We start from the raw sequence: 18,864 nt of genomic DNA on the forward strand, positions 1-18,864 counted from the left end.
TTTCCTGGTTTGTGTGACTATTTACCAAAAAATTTATAGCCATCTTAAACTATATATACCAGATATGTAGATATTCAGCTTGAGAGACAAAATAGCTTTCTTAAATCCTCTCTACTAGCTTTTGATCTATATACTGATTCTAAGAGAACTCCTAAGTGAGGATTCTCACAGTTCAGGAGGCAGTTACTGAATATCTGGTACAGACAGTCTGAGGCAGCTGTATTTTAGGAAGACAGAACTGAAATACAATAAGACATCAAGACCTAATTACTCTTTTATTATAATGTTCATAATCCCATTGCCTCTGGTCATAACTTTCCCAAGCCTTCATCTTTTCAAGCTAAAGATCTTATTTAAATCCTGGCATTCCCAAAGCTAAAGATCTTATTTAAATCCTGGCATTCCCAGTTCCCATATTAATATCCAGGCTGCACATAATATCCAGAGTTTATACAAAGCAAGGTAACGAGTAAAAACCTTAAAACCCTTTTGCTTTCATTGCTTGTCCAGAAAGAACTACATCCTTCCACTTCCAAACACCACAGTGCTTTCCTGTGACACATCTGTGTGGGCACAAGCTCCCTGAGTATTCTAAATACAGTTAAGTACCATGTGGCACCTACATGGTACTTCAGGCTTTGGGGAGGGAGAAGCCTGTGGAAGCAGGAAAATCTTTAGTGACTTCTAGGGATTCTATGGCCCAAATGACTTTCTGACTTCCTTGTGTCCATTCCTAATTGGACCTAACATAAACATGAGCCTTCAAGCCTTCCTTACTATAGAGAAAATGGGGATAAACAGGGCTGTCAGGTGGGAAAAGGAGTTAAGGGTGCATGAGTCAAGCGTCAGTGAGGCTTAGGGTCCCAGGTGATCTGGGGAGAGGTCTCCACAGGTAGAGAACCAGGGGCACAATCCAGAGGTGGCTGTGGGTATGCAGCATGAGTGAGCAATGGGAAACAGCAAGAGGTGCTCTGAAGTCACAGATCACCTGTGTGAAGGAAGGAATCCTTGTTTTCTCCAGGGTTTTAAGTAAGAATGTGTCAAGTTAAAATACCCTTGGCTGGGTTTGGTGGCACATACTTTAATCCCAGCACTTAGGAGGCAGAGGCAGAGAGATCTCTTGAATTTCGAGGTCAGCATAGTCTACAGACCTGGTTCCAAGTCATCCAGGACACCCTCTCCACAGAAATACAAAACAGGAACAGGTGTCCTTGTTTCAGTGTAGTATTCCCACACTGAAACAATCTCCAGCACACCATTTTATCACCCCGCTCCCAGCCCCTTGTAGAAATGTTCAGTGAATAGTGGATGGAGGAGGATGACTTGTATCCAGCTGGAACAATCTGTAAATCACACACTGAGAAACTCAAAAAACCAACCAACTAACCAACCAACCAAAATCCCTCTCTTGGTGATATATTCTGTAAGGGGCAAGAGTGGAAAGAGATAGGCAGATTAGAAAGCTAAGAATTGCAACAAACGAGGCAAACAAAGCTAGTTGCATAGCTGTGACAGTGGTTAAAATCTGATTCTGCAGTTTCCCTAAGGATGGAGGGGCTAAGTGAATGATGACATCCTATCCAAGCTGGGAAGTGAGTTGGAGCAGGACTCAGATGGATTAATCAAAGAAACCATTATGAGTAAAACTGTGGGACGCAGCTTCAGGACTGAGTGTGGCTGGGCTGGCTTCATAGTATAGTACTTTACCTCTAAGTACAGTCATTTTGTCAACACCTGGGCTGGTGGCTCTGCACAGTCCAGAACACTGAAGGGTGTGAGCCACAGATACCTGGCTCTCCAAAGAAACTCCCAGAAAGTCACCCTTCTCCCGTGGGCAGAGAAAAGGTAAGCCCCCTCCACAGAAACGAGACAGGAACAGGCGTCCCTGCCATCAATTTTGTCCCCTTATAGTATTCCCACACTAAAGCAATCTCTCACACTCCTTTTTATCACCTACCTTGGTGTAGATAGATGGAGGAGGAGGATGACCCCATGAACAGTTTGTAAATTATACATGGAATAATTTACATGGAACATGATAGTTTCGTTTTTCTTCTGTAAAAAGGAAAGTTTTCACAGAAGCTTGCACACATCAACAGTACTGTAAGAATTGCTGGGGCTGGAGAGATAGCTCAGTAGTTAAGAGCATTTTGCGTCTCTTCCAGGGACTATGGTTCCTAGCACCCATGTCTGGCACACTGGGTAACACATAATTGCCAGTTAACCCAGTTCCAAAACATCTGACACCCTCCTCTATCTCCATCAGAAACTTGCTTAAGTGTATACACACACACACATACACACACACACACACACTATAAAACCTTAAAGAATTGCTGTTTGGCTAGACGTTCACAACTATAGAGATATGCAAATAAAAGAAAACCTGAAATGATAAGTAGTTTTAATAAATTATTATGAAAACCAATTAAATATTGGAATTGTATTATAAGTTAGAAATTATGAAGCAAGTAGCTTTTACCTTGAAATTGGCATAACTATAACATCAACAAATACAAAAAGTCCAGTTAAGTCTAAGAACTTTTGCCCTGCAGGTGGAACTACAAAAGTGACAAACAAACAACAACCACGAATTTAGAATGAACACAATAGCTGCTTAGTAAACCTTAAGTTTTTAATTCATCACATTAGCTGATAACCATGTCATAGTTTGAAAAAAGCTCCTGTCCTTGCTTGATGTCTGTAAGGGCAACAGGAACAACACATTCAAGTGGGCTGAAAACAAAAAGAGCAAAAAGAAGTGTTCAAAGACTAGTTTGCATTTGTCACCAATGTGGATTTTATCAGTGCACCATCCTTTGTTCAGATTCCTAAATGGCAGTACAGGTCCTCTGTTTCCATGAGGAAATAGCCCCTTTCCTTCAAGGAGGAATTCTATAGGGAGCCTATCATAGAACCTTTCCAAGGATCACAATTTAGTAAGTTTAGACCACCAACCACATCTTTGAAAACATCTCTATGGTTCCCAAGACTGGAATTACAAAAAAAAAAAAAAAAAAAGAGAGAGAGAGAGAGAAAAGGATTTTTAATCCTTTTAAAATAATTATAGCTTAAAATTTATTAATGTGTATCATAGAAATTCACTTAAAATTAATCGGGATGTTTAAAAGCACCATTTTTTCCCAGACACAAGACACCATTATTATATACACCTTCAAAATTCTCATGACATCACTGTGGAGAGCATACAGGCAGCACACTCTATTGTTAAGCACATACACACACACATAGGACCCAAAGAGAATATATTTAGTATTGTTGGTATCTGGATTCTTCTGAGTGTTATCATGTAGCCCTAGACGGTCTTGAACTCCTCTGCAGCTGACGGTGTCCTTGAATTCCTTATCTTCCAACCTTTACCTTATAAGTGGAAGCATTACTGACATGCACCACACCAGGCCCTCTGCAAGAGTGACAAGTGCTCTTAACTGCTCAGCCATTTTTTCCAGCCCCAACAATCCAAGTTTTAAATAGTCATCTTAAAAGGGTATTTATTTTAATAGGTGTACCAACCCCCATAAAGTTCTTTAGCACCTCAGTGAAATTATGTAAAGGACATGTCTTCTGAGCCGAGTAGTATGTAATTCTAGCATTCAGGCGGCGAAGGCAGGAAGATCTGAAGGCCAGCCTGGGCTACAAAGTAAGACCCTCCTTCAAAAACAACCACAGTATAACAAACAAGTACCTGACAATTTTACGAGGAGGAAAATCATAATAGAACCACTTGAAATAGGCTCTAAGGCTGATACTGACAAATACTACCCACAAGGAGAAATGGTTCCTAATAAGCCGAATGATTTAGTAAGTAAAAGTCCTCATCTTCAGATAAACCTATATTAAAGAAATATAGTGCTACGGATACACCTAAGTTTCTTATGATTTTTATTTTAACAATCCTGGGAATCAATTATTTAAGAATCTGGGTGGTGGTAGTATACATCTTTAATCTCAGCACTCAGGAGGCAAAGGCAGGCAAATCTAGGCAGTTGTAGATCAACCTGGACCACAGAGTGAGTTCCAGGACTACACAGAGAAACCCTGTCTTGAAAACAACAACAACAACACAAAGCCCAGGGTCTTGAACATACCAAGCAAGTGCTCTGCTTCTGACCCACCTTCCTATCAATTTTTTTTACTAAAACAAAACAAAAACAAAAAACCCTGCTCCTAATTCTATAAAGATTTTTCCTAGAAATCTTATTTTTCAAGTGTAGTGTAACACGGGAGATGGGGCAAGCTGATTTTAAAAAACTGTCTTTTGTCATAGCTGTAGGCAATGTTTGGGAGATTTGCTTCATTTCTACAGGGAAAACTGCAGGCACATCAAATTCCTAATAACACACATTAGTGGCTCTGTCTAGGAAGAGTCACATTCATTTGAGAGGAAAAAGTCACTATAGTCAGAAAAAACACTATTGAATTATGATGCTTAATTATGGTTTTGTTATTGGAACATACTCAAAATATTACTGCTATGGAGTAAAATAAAGCAGTAAGTACATGTGTTTAGATTATACACTAACCAATGAAGTAAATGGAGATGCTTTACCTTGTTTGTTTGAGACAGGGTCTTCTCATATAGCACATGCTGACCCTGAACTCTTGGTCCTCCTGCCTCAGCCTTCCCTGGGATGGAATAATAGCCATGCACCACCATGCTTTGCTTCATAGTTTACCTTGAAAATATCAGGAACTAACGGTTCCAGACAGTCGTTTGGTTAAACAAAGGAGTCAGGTCTCCTGCTTCTACTGTAGCCAGAGGGTCAGGGTTTTTCCTGTGGGAAAGTCCAGCCAATGAACGACTCACAAACGTAGCAGCAGAAAGGGAATACTAGTCCAGTGATGAGTGTCTAAGGCTGTACTACAATACTGACAAAACACGCTGGAATCATTCTAAAATAATAATGATCAAAAGCTACCTTTTCTCAAAATATTACAGTTGCTTAAGTGCAGATATTCAATTGTCTTTGTATTCAGTCACATGGATGAAGAGTTAGCCATTTTGTACCTCCTGTCAAAAGCTCCATCATGCCAACATACTGTCTGAGCGACTGTTGACATACTGTCCTATAGCCAGTGGATTATTAACTTCTGATTTAACCCTGTACCGTCACTCATTCTTAAAGGGCTAAGTTGGTCTCTCTCAGTGCAAGAATTAGCTGAGCATTCTATATATTAAAGTGGAATCCAAAAATACAAAATGAACCCTACAAGTATTGTTTCTTTCTAAAAAGATTGTCTATCAATCAAGCAACTACATTGCCACATAACAGCCATCTAAATGGATTTTTACTTAAAGTATAAATGGTTACACTATAATCCTTATGACAAATATGGCTCTACATCTGATAACTGAATTTGAATATGGACATTATCTGAATACAATTTTTATACTACTTTGTCATTTTCATCAATGCATATCCTATCCAAGCATCTGAAAATAAATGGATTTCTAATGGAAAAAGATTGGCTCATACTTCTGATATACTGTACCTAGTATACAACAAGGCAGAGACAAAGCAACATAAAACTGAAATATTCTGATAAGGACATTTTAAATTATAAATCTAAAATAGAGGAGTCTGTTTTAATACTTCCATCTTTAAACATAACTCATTAGTGTATATTAATTGCATAAAATAATGGGTTATTATGGCACTGCATATGTATGTTCTTCCATCTTTTTAAACAGTTAGTTTCCAGTTGAGAACATCATGTTTTTGAGGGAATTTTCCCCTTTACAGAGTTATTTCTAACAGCTGATGAAGCACAGAACCAACTGTCCATATAGCAGACAGAATCTAATTATCTTACTTAATGAGAATATGAACAGCATATTTTAGGCTCAGTTTTACAAAGTTTTATACACATGTATATGCAGACACATATTTATTGTGTCCACTGAAGAATTAATGGCTAATGTAGATTTATATGAGAATAGATGAATCTGACTGTAATGCTGTTTTTTTTTTTTTTTCTTCTACTGGCAAAGAAGGAAAGGAGAAAATTAATATTGGGACAGTCTTATGACCAAAAAGATGGCCCTAAAATGCAATTATCTCATCAAACATTATACTTTTCAACACACAATTCATAAGGTTAATTATGAAATTATAATTTTAAAAAGTATGGAAACTTGGGTTTTCAATCAAACCTTTGCTCTGATTACAAGGTTAGGTATTCTGTTAAACTTTGGCGATATATAAGGAACTTTGGCAGTACTAAATGAGCTATTACCAGAATACACAGACACAACTGCCCCTTTTGGTACTAGTCCTTTAGTGACACAACACTTCTTTCTATGGAAATCAAGGAGTTGCTCAGGCAACACTGAAACCCAAGGTCTTAAAAAGCATGTCTTCTGGTTTAATGACTTTACTTTGGTGGTGTCTTTATTGCTGAACTCCCTGTAGGTGTTGATATTTGACTCAACAGGTTCTGGAAGCACAGTCAAGAGATCTGATTGTTTACAGCAGTCATTTAAAAATAAAGCCTGCCCAGATGTCAGCATGGCCTCTGGTGGCAGTACAGGCCACTCAGATTATGACCCCAGCAACAGCATGGTCCCTGGACATCAACATGGCCTCAGGCCGGGATGGTGGGTATAGACAATGGGCATCCTAGGCCTTTGGTGGTACTGTGGACCCAGCTGCAGTAGGGCCATGTATTCACACATGGCCCTTAGCTGCAGCTCTGGCCCAGACGTCAGGATGGCCCTGGGTGGCAGTACAGGCCACACCTCAGCTCTCGAGGCCACTACAACAAAAGAACATATGATGGAGAGGTGGAAAAGACAGAGGAGCGAAATTTTATTTTATTTTTAATTTTATTGGGGTGGGGAAGGCTACAAGGGTGGAGGGTAGATATGGGAGGACTGAGAAATGAGTGGGATTGGGGTGCATGATGTGAAATTCCCAAAGAATAAAAAAATTATGAGAGAAAAAAATAGGGCCTGGGAAACCTTCAGTAACATTCCTAGTTCATCTTCACTTGAGATAATTTTGTCTTTGGATAATTTTGTCTTGGATAATTTTGTCTTTGGATTCCTCTGGAATGTGTCAAAGAATTCGAAAAATGGGAAAAGTTTCCATTCACTACCCTATTAATCGACTAAAGTCAGCGTTCTTAATGTTTTCTGGGTTACTGGCCTTAATGAACTAGGCCTTAATGAACTAGGTACGGAGAGGACATTAGGAAAAGCAATTGTTTGGGAAAGCTCCAAGCTACCTAACTCCCAGTTTTATGAAAAGGTCTATTCGGTTCAACATGCTGACATACTTTATTGGGTTTTTGTAAAGAAACCAAGGCATGGAAATGTTGGGGAACTTGCCCGAGGTAGTAAATGTAAGGGTCAGAAGCAGAAATGTAGCTCAGCTTTCCCTCAAAACATTCGTTATTTGAATGTTTTAAATAAGACCCCCCCCAAACTTTATCATAGGCACCTTCTTTTCAAAGGCAAACTAATTCAACTTCGCATCCTTTGTCATATTCTCTCCTAACTTCTTTGACTAGTATCACTTCCAGACTTTTTTTTTTTTTTTTGAACGAACTGTGGCTTCTGAACCAAAAGGAAGCAACTCTTCCCCAATTCTACAGTAACCACGCACCCGAATTCACGTCTCTGTGGTGAGAAGCTTCGGGAAAGCGCTTGGGTGTCGTGTCCCAGTTTTCCAGGAGACGGCTTTCTGGGTCTTCTGCTAGAGTGAGTACTGCGTGGACTGACTGAGGTCAGTCGCACTCTGAAGCGCCAGGCCCGAGGCAACGCACCCCGACTTGCCTGCAGTTACTTTCTGCACGTTCCTGTGCCTTAGTCCCTCCAACCTGTTCTGACCCTATCTGGCCTACTTTCCACACAATATTCCCTTCTACAGAACGATGAGAATGAACCACGGCTTTTCTGAGGAATTTCACGCACCTAACTATGACCCGGCTGAGAAAACGCCACACCCCCGCTTCGTAAGCACCCCATTACTCCGCGGCAGCGTCCCTGCAACGGCGGAATACGAAAGGAGAAAAGCGCGCGTGAGGCGCATCAGCGCGGCGCACGCTGGGAAAGGGTCCCGCCCCCGTAAAGTGGGCGTCGGCCCGCCACCCCAATCTCCTCGACTACCCTCAGTCTCCGGGCCCCGCCTACTTTTGGCCCCACCCACTTCAGGTTCGACCCGCCTCAGACTGAGGTGGTCCCAGGCTCCACCCACCTCAGGTTCCGCCTCCTAGGTCCGCCATCCATAAAACTTTGGCTGCATCCCCTGGGCTCCACCCACGTCAGGCTCCGCCCACTCATCCGCTCGCCTTTCCTTCGGCTTCCCCGGGCTTCACCCACGTCAGGCTCCGCCCACTAATCCGCTCGCCTTCGGCTTCCCCAGGCTCCACCCACCTCAGGCTCCTCCTCCTGGGCCCTCCCGCCAAAAAACTTTGGCTGCCCTCACCCCCCCTCCCCGGGGCTCCATCCACGTCAGTCTCCGCCCACTCGTCCGCTCGCCTTCACTTCGGCTTCCCCAGGCTCCACCCACGTCAGGCTCCGCCTCCTCCGTACGCCCGCCATAAAACTTTGGCTGCCTCCCCCTCGACTCCACCCACGCTAGGCTCCGCCCATTGGTTCGCTTGCATTCGCTTTGGCTTCTCCAGGCTTTACCCACGTCAGGCTCCGCCTCCACCGCACGCCCACCGCACGCCTGCCTCAGCAGGGCCGGCAGCCTTAGGCCTAGTAAAGTTGGCTTCACCCGTTCGCCCTCTCACCTCCGGTGTTGTGCTTTAGGTTAAGCACGATCTAGGGAACGAGGCGGCGCCATCTCAGATACACACCCTGCTAGAGGCCGCCCGGCGGCTGCTGGGCGTGCAGTGCCCAAGAGGGTGCGGGAGAGACGGGCCCTCGTCCCACAGTCGGCTCAGCCAAAGGAAGGGCCGGGTTGCGCTGTCATGCCCTCCGCATCTCCACCCTCGGTGTCGCTTCTGCGACCCGAGGCTCACAGAGCTGGAGCAGCCCGCGATGCCCGCTCTCGGTCTCTGCGTTCTTGCTCTCACGTGCAACACCGATATTGGTTGTTCGCGAAGGGTCACCGGGCTTCAGGGCATCCTGCCCTCTAGGAACGCGCCCTAGGAGTGGCCCCCCTGGTTTCTTCCCAACGCTTGTACCTGGCTGCTTGTCGGCTGTTTTCCCGCTGTCCTCAGTCTCTGCTCAGCCCCTTCTCTCTCTCTGCATCTTCGCAGCCGGAGTCTTCCCGAGCAAGTTTCAGCCCTATCCTAGACATCAAGCGCTTCTAAGAGAGCAGATCCATTCAAAGGGGTTTTTTAAATACTGACTTAGTACATGTGCATTAGTGATTTGCCAGCTTGATGTACCGTGCACTGTGTGCTTACCTGGTGCCTGCGGTGGTCAGAAGACATCGGATTTCTTGGAACTGGAGTTAATAAATGGTTGTGAGCTACCATACGGACGCTGGGAACCAAACCCTGGCGCTCTGCAAAAGTGCTCTTAACCACTGATAAAGTTCTATGTGAATCTATAAACGATAGACAAACTGCGCTGTTTGCACTTCATTCTCCTAAATATCCAAAGTCAAAACACTGGACAAAAATGTTTTCTAAAGGAGCTTTCAAAGGTATAGTTGTTATATGATAAAACACACACACTTTAAGTGAACAATTTGCTAGGTCTTTTGCACATGCATTAATCAAAATCAAGATTGCAAACATACTATCGTTTTCAAAATCTCCATAGAATTTTCTCTTTCCATTCCTATCTGTTCTCTTACTGCCAATGCCCAAGTGACCACTAAGCTTTCTGTTGTTGGATTAATTTGATCATGATATATTATTCTTTAAATTATAATATTGGATTCTTTCGTTAAGAATTTGTTTAGAAGTTTGGCATATGTATTTATGAGAGATGTGGGTCTGTAATCTTGTGTTGGATGTCTTTTTTTTTTTAATTTTCAGGCAAGCTTTATTAGAACATAAATAAGACATCACCACAATGGCCACTCATTTGAACCCATAGCACATTTTCCCTCTGTCTACAGTATTTTATTTTATTTTATTTTTTTATTGTATACGAATTTTTTCCATTCATTTATTTAGCTCATAAATAAAGTCACAAACAATTATGATACATAATACAGTATGTTCACAATGGCATGACTAACTTAAATCAATTAACATGTTATATCACACATATTCATCATTTTGTTTTGAGAACACTTAAAGTATTCTATCTCACAACTTTTAAAATATAGCATATTGTTATCAACCATATTTATCATGCTCTCAGTAGACCTCAAGACATCACAGAGTCCATGCCTCTTGTCCAACTGCAGTTTTATATCCTTAAACCAATCGTTTCCCCATTGTTAAAAGACCCACATTGAAGCCTAATAGCCACAATTCTGCTCTCTGTTCCCATAAGTTCATCATTTCTAGGTTACACATAAAATGAAATTGTGTGACATTTGTCTTCCAGTGTGTCACTTATTTTTTTTGGCAAGCATATAACTTTATTACTTGCTAAAGTTGAAATCAAATTTGCATGCACAGGTGTGCACTCACTGAAACACCTTGGATTCATCACATATTTGAGTTTCAATTAGCATATATATATATTTATATTTATATAAAAAGACCAATAATGGAAATATGTTATGCATCAATAGCAGCAACAGCTTTTCCAGGTTCTGCAGTCATTTGAACAAAATTGTAGAGACATCCAGTACACTCCATTTAAAACAAAAAACAAAAAACAAAAAACAAACAACAACAAAAAAGTAAAAAACAAAATCCCAGAAACCAACACAGTTCTGTTACATTGGATGTCTTTTTTATCCAGTTTTGATATTTAGAGTAATATTGGCCTCATGGGATGAGGTGGGAAGCCATCCCTCCATAGGTGATATTTGAAAGAAGTTTTAGAACTCACCCGGTGCACACAGGAAGCACCCACGTGTATTAATAAGTCAGGTGTCCACACAACAGATTTGGACAAGGTTCAATCCCAGTAAGGACAGCCTATTAGAATTCTGGACATTTTCAAATCAGCATGTTTATTAAAATGTGAATGTGCTGTTGCTGTTTCTTCAGGCTTGGGGGTAGCTTCCCTGCTCTTTGCTTGAGAGTAAATGTGAATCCCAATCTGAAGTTGAAAACAAATGGCTCAGATTCAGTGAAAATTCAGGCAGACGCTGGTGGCCTTCGAGCTGATTGGCTTTATTCCAGAGACATAAGGAGAATGCAAGAATGTCTGCTCATATCTCCTTTAATCTCACTCTAATGCCTTGAAAGTTGTGGGCAAACTTAGAGGTTTTCCCACTGGACTCTGCTATTCACAAGGATATAGATCAGATTTATCTAACCTGCTTAATGAAGTTGGTTCAGTTCCAAGATGTATTTTCCAGTCTTACCAATGGCATGTGAACAGAATGTCTTTATGATCTCCAGAGCTCCACCTGCCTCGGCCTCCCAGAGTGTGGGGATTAAAGGTGTGCACCACCACCAGCAGGCATCTCTGATGCTTCTAAAATTAAAATCAACTTTTAGTTCTCTGAGGAACTTATAGAAACATATCCCTTTTTTTTTAGGAATTTAAAAAAAATATTTATTTATTTTACATTCGGACTTGAGTTTCCTGTCCCTCCTCTCCTCCCAGTCCATCCACATCTCCCGTCTTCTCCCCACAGTCCATTCCTCTTCTGTGTTTCCATTCATAAAAGGTCAGGCTTCCTGTGGATATCAACAAAAGACGGCATATCAAGTTGCAGTAAGACTAAGCACAGCTTTTGTATTAAGACTGGGCCAGGCAACCCATTATGAGGAGTAGGGTCCCAAAAGTCTACAAACGAGTCAGAGACACTGTTAGGAGTCCCACAAGAAGACCAAGCAGAAACATTTATTTATTTATTTATTTTCTTCTTGTGTAACATTGTGATAGGGGAGGTCCTTCTGTGTATATGCTTGTCATATTGGTTGATTAATTAAAGCACTGTTGGCCAATAGGAAAGCAAGATAGGTGGATCTAGGAGTCAAGGAGGATTCTGGGAAATGTAGTAAAGAAGGAGCCTCCTGGCAAGAGAGGACGCATGCCGCCAGCATCCTCGATAAGTTAAGTCTTTATAAAATATATAGATTAATGGTTATGGTTGATACTTAAGACGGAGCTAGCAAATAAGAAATCCTAGTCATTGGACTGCAGACTCTGTGTATTATTTGGGGGCCCTAATGTGGCGGCAGAACTCAGGTGGTTGGTGGAAGGAGTTATCGTTACAACATTGTGCTAGTTTTTTTATTATTATTTATTATTATTACATCTGTTCATTTAGTCTAGGTTTTCAGTTTTATCAGTGTGAAATTGTTCACAATGTTCTATCACTATACATTTAAATTTGTAATTAATTTTCAAGTTATACAATGAAATGGGTTTAATTATGACATTTGCATACTTAAAAATCTTAAACTTTGTTCGTATTCACCCTACTAGCACCATACTCTATTCTTCTACCCTGCCTTGCTGGTACCTTTCCTCCTTGAAAGTGTTCATCTTCTACTTCCATGTCACATATATGCATATATTGTTAAATATAGATTCCACACATTAGAGAATATTATCCATTTTATTTCTAACTCATATTGCTCCCTACTGTTCCCTGCTCTCCTTTCATAGTCACTCTTACAGTTTTATATCATTCATGTATATATTTAAATATATATATATAATCTTCAGCACCATCCATTTTCCTGCAAATATCATACTTTTATTCTTTATGGCTGAATTAAACATCGTAATGCTATATACCAGATGTTGGTTAGCCATTCACCTGTTAATGGGCATCTGGTCAGATACCATGTCATGGCTGTCATGAATAGTGCCATGATAAACATGAGTGTGCAAGCATCTCTGTGGTATGCTTAAATTCCTTCAGGAGAGACAAAACTAGTAGTCATATGGTAGTTCTATTGTGTGTGTGTGTGTGTGTGTGTGTGTGTGTGTGTGTGTACATGCACATGAGCATGCCCCATAGCAATTTCCATAATGGCTGCACCAGTTTCCATTTCTACCAGCAATGGATAATTGTTCTATTTTGTCAATAATTAGGTATTCCAGCTTCGAGGGTTTATTCCTAGGTACTCCATTCTGTTTTGTTGGTTTGCTGGTATGTTTTTTTTTTTCCCCACCTGAAATCTTGCTGGTTTTGTTAGAGTGGCTCTACAATATATGTTAAGATTAGCAGCTTTGATACCTCTGGGCTCATACTTTCTGCTAGGGATTGTTCTGGCTGTCTGAAAACGGCTGTGCTTGCATGTGAATTTTAGGACAATTTTCTACTTCTGTGAATCACAGAGCTGAGGTTCTGATAGAATGTTACAGGATGTTCTGATAGAGATGTTACAGAATTGATATATGGCTTTTGCCGATAGAAATTCTGGCAATTCATGAGCACAGAAGTCTTTTCATCTTCTAATGTCGTCTTCTATTTCCTCAGTTTTTTAAGTTTTATTTTATTTCATGGGTATGAGTATTTTGTCTGCCTGTATGTATATGCACCATATGCATGCCTGGTGTACTTGGGGTTCAGAAGAAAGCACCAGATCTCTTGGAACTGGAGTTACTGGAGTTATCGATGGCTGTAAGCCATCAGGTAGGGCTTTGGTTCTCTTGAATAGCTACAAGTGCTCTTATCCACTCAGCCATCACCCCAGCTCCATATTTCTTCTGTTAAAGTATTCATTGTGATGACTTTTACCTCTTTGAGTAGGCTTATTACCAGGTGTTTTATTTTTTTAAAGCTACCATGAATAGGTTTTTTTTTTTTTTTTTTTTTTTTCTCCTACTGGTATCTTTTTTGGCAGATTTCCTAGTGGTATATAGGAAAGCTGCTGATTTTTATGTTGACTTTGTATCCTGATACTTTATTAAAAGTGTTGATTATAGCCAAGAGTTTCCTGGAAACTTTAGGGTTTCTTAAGTATAGGATCATACTATCTACAATAGGAATAGTTTGGCATCTTCCTTTCCTATTTGAAGCCCTTTTATTTCTCTCTCTTGCTTTATTCCTCTAGCTAACATGTCAAACAGTATATTGAGTAAGAGTGGAGATACCAAGCACCCCTTCTTATTCCTAAGTTTAGAAAGTATATTTTCAGTAATATTGGCTATAGGTTTGTTATGTATAACCATTATTGTATTGAGGTATGTTCCTTTTGTTCCTAGTTTCTTCTGGGCTTTTATGTGAAGGGATGTTGGCAGGCTCCCATTCCTCTCATTCTATGAAGCCATGTGTTTGAGCCCACCCCTGCACCTTTGCTGATGACAGTGATTCCCCACCCAGAGCAACTGAGAACTGCTGCCACTCAAGGCTGCCATAAGCACCTCTTGTCTTTTGGTTTTGGTTTTTTTTTGTTTTTCAAGACAGGGTTTTCTGTGTAGCTTTTGTTCCTATTCATGATAGCTTTAAAAAAAAACAAAACACCTGGTAATAAGCCTACTCAAAGAGGTGAAAGTACAATGAATACTTTAAAGCAGAAGAGATATGGAGCTGGGGTATTGGCTGAGTGGATAAGAACACTTGTAGCTATTTTCTACATTTATGGAGATGATCTGCGATTTCTTGCTTTGATTCTATTTTATGTGCTATATTACATTAATTGATTTGTGTATGTTGAACCATCTTTCTATTCCTGAAACGAGTCAATCTTGTTTATGATGTGTGATCTTTATAATATGTTCTTAATTCAGTTTACCAGTGCTTTTGTGCTGAAAGACTTCAAATGCTTCATTAAAAGGAGAAAAGTGGTCTCTGCTAGGTTTCATGCAAATTAGCAAAAGCCACCTTTTTCTTCAGCCACTTTACTGCCATCTGCCAGGACATAATTATAATAAATACACAACATACATAGTGTTCATAGAACTATGTAGAACACAGGTGCTTGTTGGGTGGTGGTGTTGTACACCTTTAATCCCAGCACTTGGGAGGCAGAGGCAGGTGGATCTATGTGAGGTCTAGGCCAGCCTGGTCTACAGAGCTAGTGCCAGGACAGGCGCCAAAGCTACACAGAAAACCCTGTCTCGAAAAACAAACAAACAAACAAAAAACAAAACCAAATGACAAGAGGTGCTTATGGCAGCCTTGAATGGCAGCAGTTCTCAGTTGCTCTGAGTGGGGTGGGGAGAGATGGGAAATCACTGTCATCAGCAAAGGTTCAGGGGTGGGATTGAACACATGGCTTCATAGAATGAGAGGAACAGGAGAAGAGCAGACATTTTTGTGGGCAGTAGTGGGAAATAAAGCTTTAGGTGGAATGAGTCCAGAGCACTAAAGCAGCAGGCGTCAGGTAGCAGTCCTTGATGGTTTGTGAGCAGAGCACTAGCTAGGAATAGTCTCTAGAGCTCAGGAACAATGATCAGCACAATGCATGAGTGGACAGATGGATAGATGGATGGGTTGGTGGATGATTGGCAGCTAGGAGTAAAGTGTTCTTGAGAGCAGGAGCCCTGGCAGGAAGGCAGTGTCTTCCCTTTGCTACGCACGTTGCAAGTGGGAGGAATAGGTAAATGCCAAATCTAGGTTCTAGTTGGTGAAAATGGAACTATCAATGACTTTTGTGGATTTTTCAGATTTCTGAGATTGCTGGGATTTATTCTGTAGTTTTGAGTAGACAATAACAAAATTTAAGCTTTCTTAGCAAAGTCAACACGCTAAGAAAATCCTTTAAAGTGTTACTCTGCTGCCCTCTTCTGGACATGGCTTAGTCAAACAATTCTGCTTAGTAGGTGCAGAGGAAAGAAAATAGGGGTACTTAGCTTCAAGAGAAGAAAAATAATTTTTTAAAAAGGAAAAATGAAGTAAAAAATTTTAAAAGGTCTAGTCAAACCAAAGACTATTCAGACTTCAACATATTTTCCTGATTTTTCATTTTAGAAATCTCTCATTCTATTCACACCTTAAGTATATAGAAGTTTATTCCCAAATTCTGCATCCTTGCCTCCGTGTGTGTGTGTGGGGGGGGGGAGCAGAAGGGGGGTTGAACTCAAACTCAAGGCCTCACACACACTAGGCTAGTGCTCTACCCTCATTTGATTTCTTTCCTTCTTTTTCATACCAGGAGCCTCTGCTGGCCACCCTGGGCTTTGCAGTTTGTGGACTGAGCAAGCTACCACACACTCCTAAAACTCTCCAGTTATCACCCTGGAATGGCTCATGTTCTAGCCAAGGTGTGTGTGTGTGTGTGTGTGTGTGTGTGTGTGTGTGTGTGTGTGTTTGTGTGTGTGTAAGGGTTGAGGAGATGGGTGGTGGGTGGGTGAAATACTCCACTGCATCGTCAGAATTCTCCAGTCCTTAATGTGCCTTTGACCTTAGGGCTATCAGACAGTACAATTGTCCTCAGGTTCAGCTCCTAGACACTGAAGGTGAGGCCACCAATCACATACCCAAGTTGAGCCTCATGGCACCTGAAACTTTTTGTTTTGTCAGAGTTTAGTCTGTTCCCTCTCCATGAGGGAAAGCATCATGTTCATTGGGGAGGAACAAAGGAAACTGATGGGTGCTTACACCTTGCCTGTAACTCCAGTGCAGAGGATCTGATTCCCCTCTTCTAACCTCCATGGGCACAGACACACACACACACACACACACACACACACACACACACACACACACACACAAGCAGACACTCATAACCAAGATGAATCTTAAAAGCAGGACGTCCTGGTAGATGCATCTGATAGCAAGAGAGTATGCTGATGCTGGGAAACGACAAAGGCTGGATGAGGTGGGTGGTCAGGAGAGCAGAGCTGAACAGACAGCAGGCCATGAAAAGAACCCTTTAAGCTGAGTTAACTGCTGTTAACTCACGCCCATGGCTCTCATCAAAATACAGCCTCATCCTTTCCTTTCTGCTCCACTGAGGTGGTCCTTGTCATTCATCTTCAGAGACCGGGTGTTCTTGTGTTAGTTTTTGTTCCTGTGACAAAATGGCTGCAGTTAAACAGCTTAACACAGAAGGGATCCTCTGGCTCCCAGTTTCAGAGGTCCATGATGTGGTGGCTGCCTTGCTTTAAGGGTTATGGCAGGGCAGAAACACCATAGTGGTGCCAAAGGAAAGCTGCTTACCCCATGAGTCTTCAAGAAAGCAGATGGAGAGACAGGAGAGGCCAGAGATGAGATGAACACCTCAAAGACATGTCCCCAGTGACTTACTCTGTCCAGCCAGGCCCCACCTCCTAATAGCACCTTCAGTGTGAACTCATTAACAGACTTAGTGTCTTTAAGGTTGAGTCGGCTCTCACAGCAGTGCCAGCTAGGAGCTAAGCGTTAACCGTGAACTTTTAGGACACTATATCCAGTCTGTACACTTCTTATTTTCACATTTGTGGCTTTTCAAATCGTTCTTTTCTTTCATCCCATCCCCTCAGAGTTTAGTTTTATAGCCCAGATTGGTCTTGAGTCCAGGAGAGCCTCAAATGTGACCCCTGGGACGGTAGGTGTGACCCACCACACTGCCTCGCCTTAACAACCCCTCCTCTCCTGATTTCCCTTATCTCACGCTTCCCTAGTTTTGTAGTAGGTCCTCTTGTTTTCCACCATCTAATGTTCCACTTCTTTTCTGATTGGCGCTTCAGTGTTCATCTTCATTAAGATCTGGTCTCTATCACTGCTCACTAGATAGTCTCTTTGTCCGCTGTGGTGATTTGAATAAGAATGGCCCCCATAGGCTCATACATTTGAATATATCAGGGAGTGGCACTACCTGAAAGGGAGTAGGAGTGTGGCAGTAGGTGTGGCCTTGTTGGAGGAAGTGTATCATTGGGGGTGGGGTTTGGGGTTTTAAAAGCTCAAGCCAGGCCCAGTGCCTCTTTCCGCTGCCTGATGATCTGGATGTAGAACTCTTAGCTCCTTCTCCAGTACCAGATTGACTGCAGCCTCCATGCTTCCTGCCATGACAATACTGGACTAAACCTCTGAAACTGTGAGCAAGCCCCAATTAAATGCTTTCCTTTGTAAGAGTTGCTGTGGTCATAGTATCTGTCTCTTCAGCATTAGAACACTGACTAAGACAATTCCCAAAGGAAGGGAGAATTCAAATTCTCTATCATGGGGTCCCTTACTTATGTTCACTCTTAAACAAAATGTCAAAACTGAAAAAGGCATTAGATAGTAGCCTATGAGAGCATCTGGATTCTGAAAGTCCAGAACACGGTGCTCTGTTCTTCTCTCCCCACCCTGTCTGCCTTTCTTGGTAAGAACTGTTTAAGTCACTTCTGTGACCCTACTTCTGTGCACAGAGTATTCCAAGAAATGCAGAGCCTTCAGTTAGCATACAAGGTACAGTTTTTAAGCAGTGTGAGACAGAAGGATGGGGATTGGGCTTTGCAGAGAGCCTGGGTAAGGTGCAAAGCAGGTGTGAACATCAGGGTCCTGGGTGTGTCTGTGCAGCCAATCCCCAGTGCTGTGAGCTGGAGATGATGGGGAGTAAAGGGTGGGGTCAGAGACAAAGGCAGGCTGGGAAACTGCTATGTCTGGGAGTGGGGTGGGGAAGAGCCTCTCAAAGGACAGGAAGTCACTTCCCACTGGTTTTAATAGAGCATTTATTTTTTTTCTTCTTCTGCTCCAATCTCTTTCCAATCTTATTCCACACTATGGCTTTTTGACAAACTCAGTTAAGCCTAACGATTTCCCATATAATTTCTTTTGTTTTAAATATTTAAATATTTATTTATTTATTTATTATGTATACAACACTGTTCTGCCTGCATGCATGCTTGCACACACCAGATCTCATTACAGATGGTTGTGAGCCACCATGTGTTTGCTGGGAATTGAACTCAGGACCTCTGGGAAAGCAGCCAGTGCTCTTAAC

The 18,864-nt window shown here is 41.7% G+C and overlaps 1 protein-coding gene across 1 annotated transcript; it reads right to left on the bottom strand.

Moving 5' to 3' along the window:
- Window positions 1-2,497: 2,497 nt before the first annotated feature.
- Setd9 (SET domain containing 9) lies at window positions 2,498-7,289 on the bottom strand. The gene is given in 12 exon segments (XM_035438782.1): window positions 2,498-2,736; window positions 4,274-4,310; window positions 4,313-4,378; window positions 5,062-5,118; window positions 5,121-5,163; window positions 5,419-5,479; window positions 5,481-5,514; window positions 6,259-6,335; window positions 6,337-6,448; window positions 6,451-6,514; window positions 6,974-7,120; window positions 7,254-7,289. Coding segments are annotated over 12 exon segments (822 nt in total). The 3' UTR covers window positions 2,498-2,648.
- Window positions 7,290-18,864: the final 11,575 nt, after the last annotated feature.

The sequence above is a fragment of the Cricetulus griseus genome, chromosome 2, assembly GCF_003668045.3.
Source record: "Cricetulus griseus strain 17A/GY chromosome 2, alternate assembly CriGri-PICRH-1.0, whole genome shotgun sequence".
NCBI classification, from domain to species: Eukaryota; Metazoa; Chordata; class Mammalia; order Rodentia; family Cricetidae; genus Cricetulus; species Cricetulus griseus.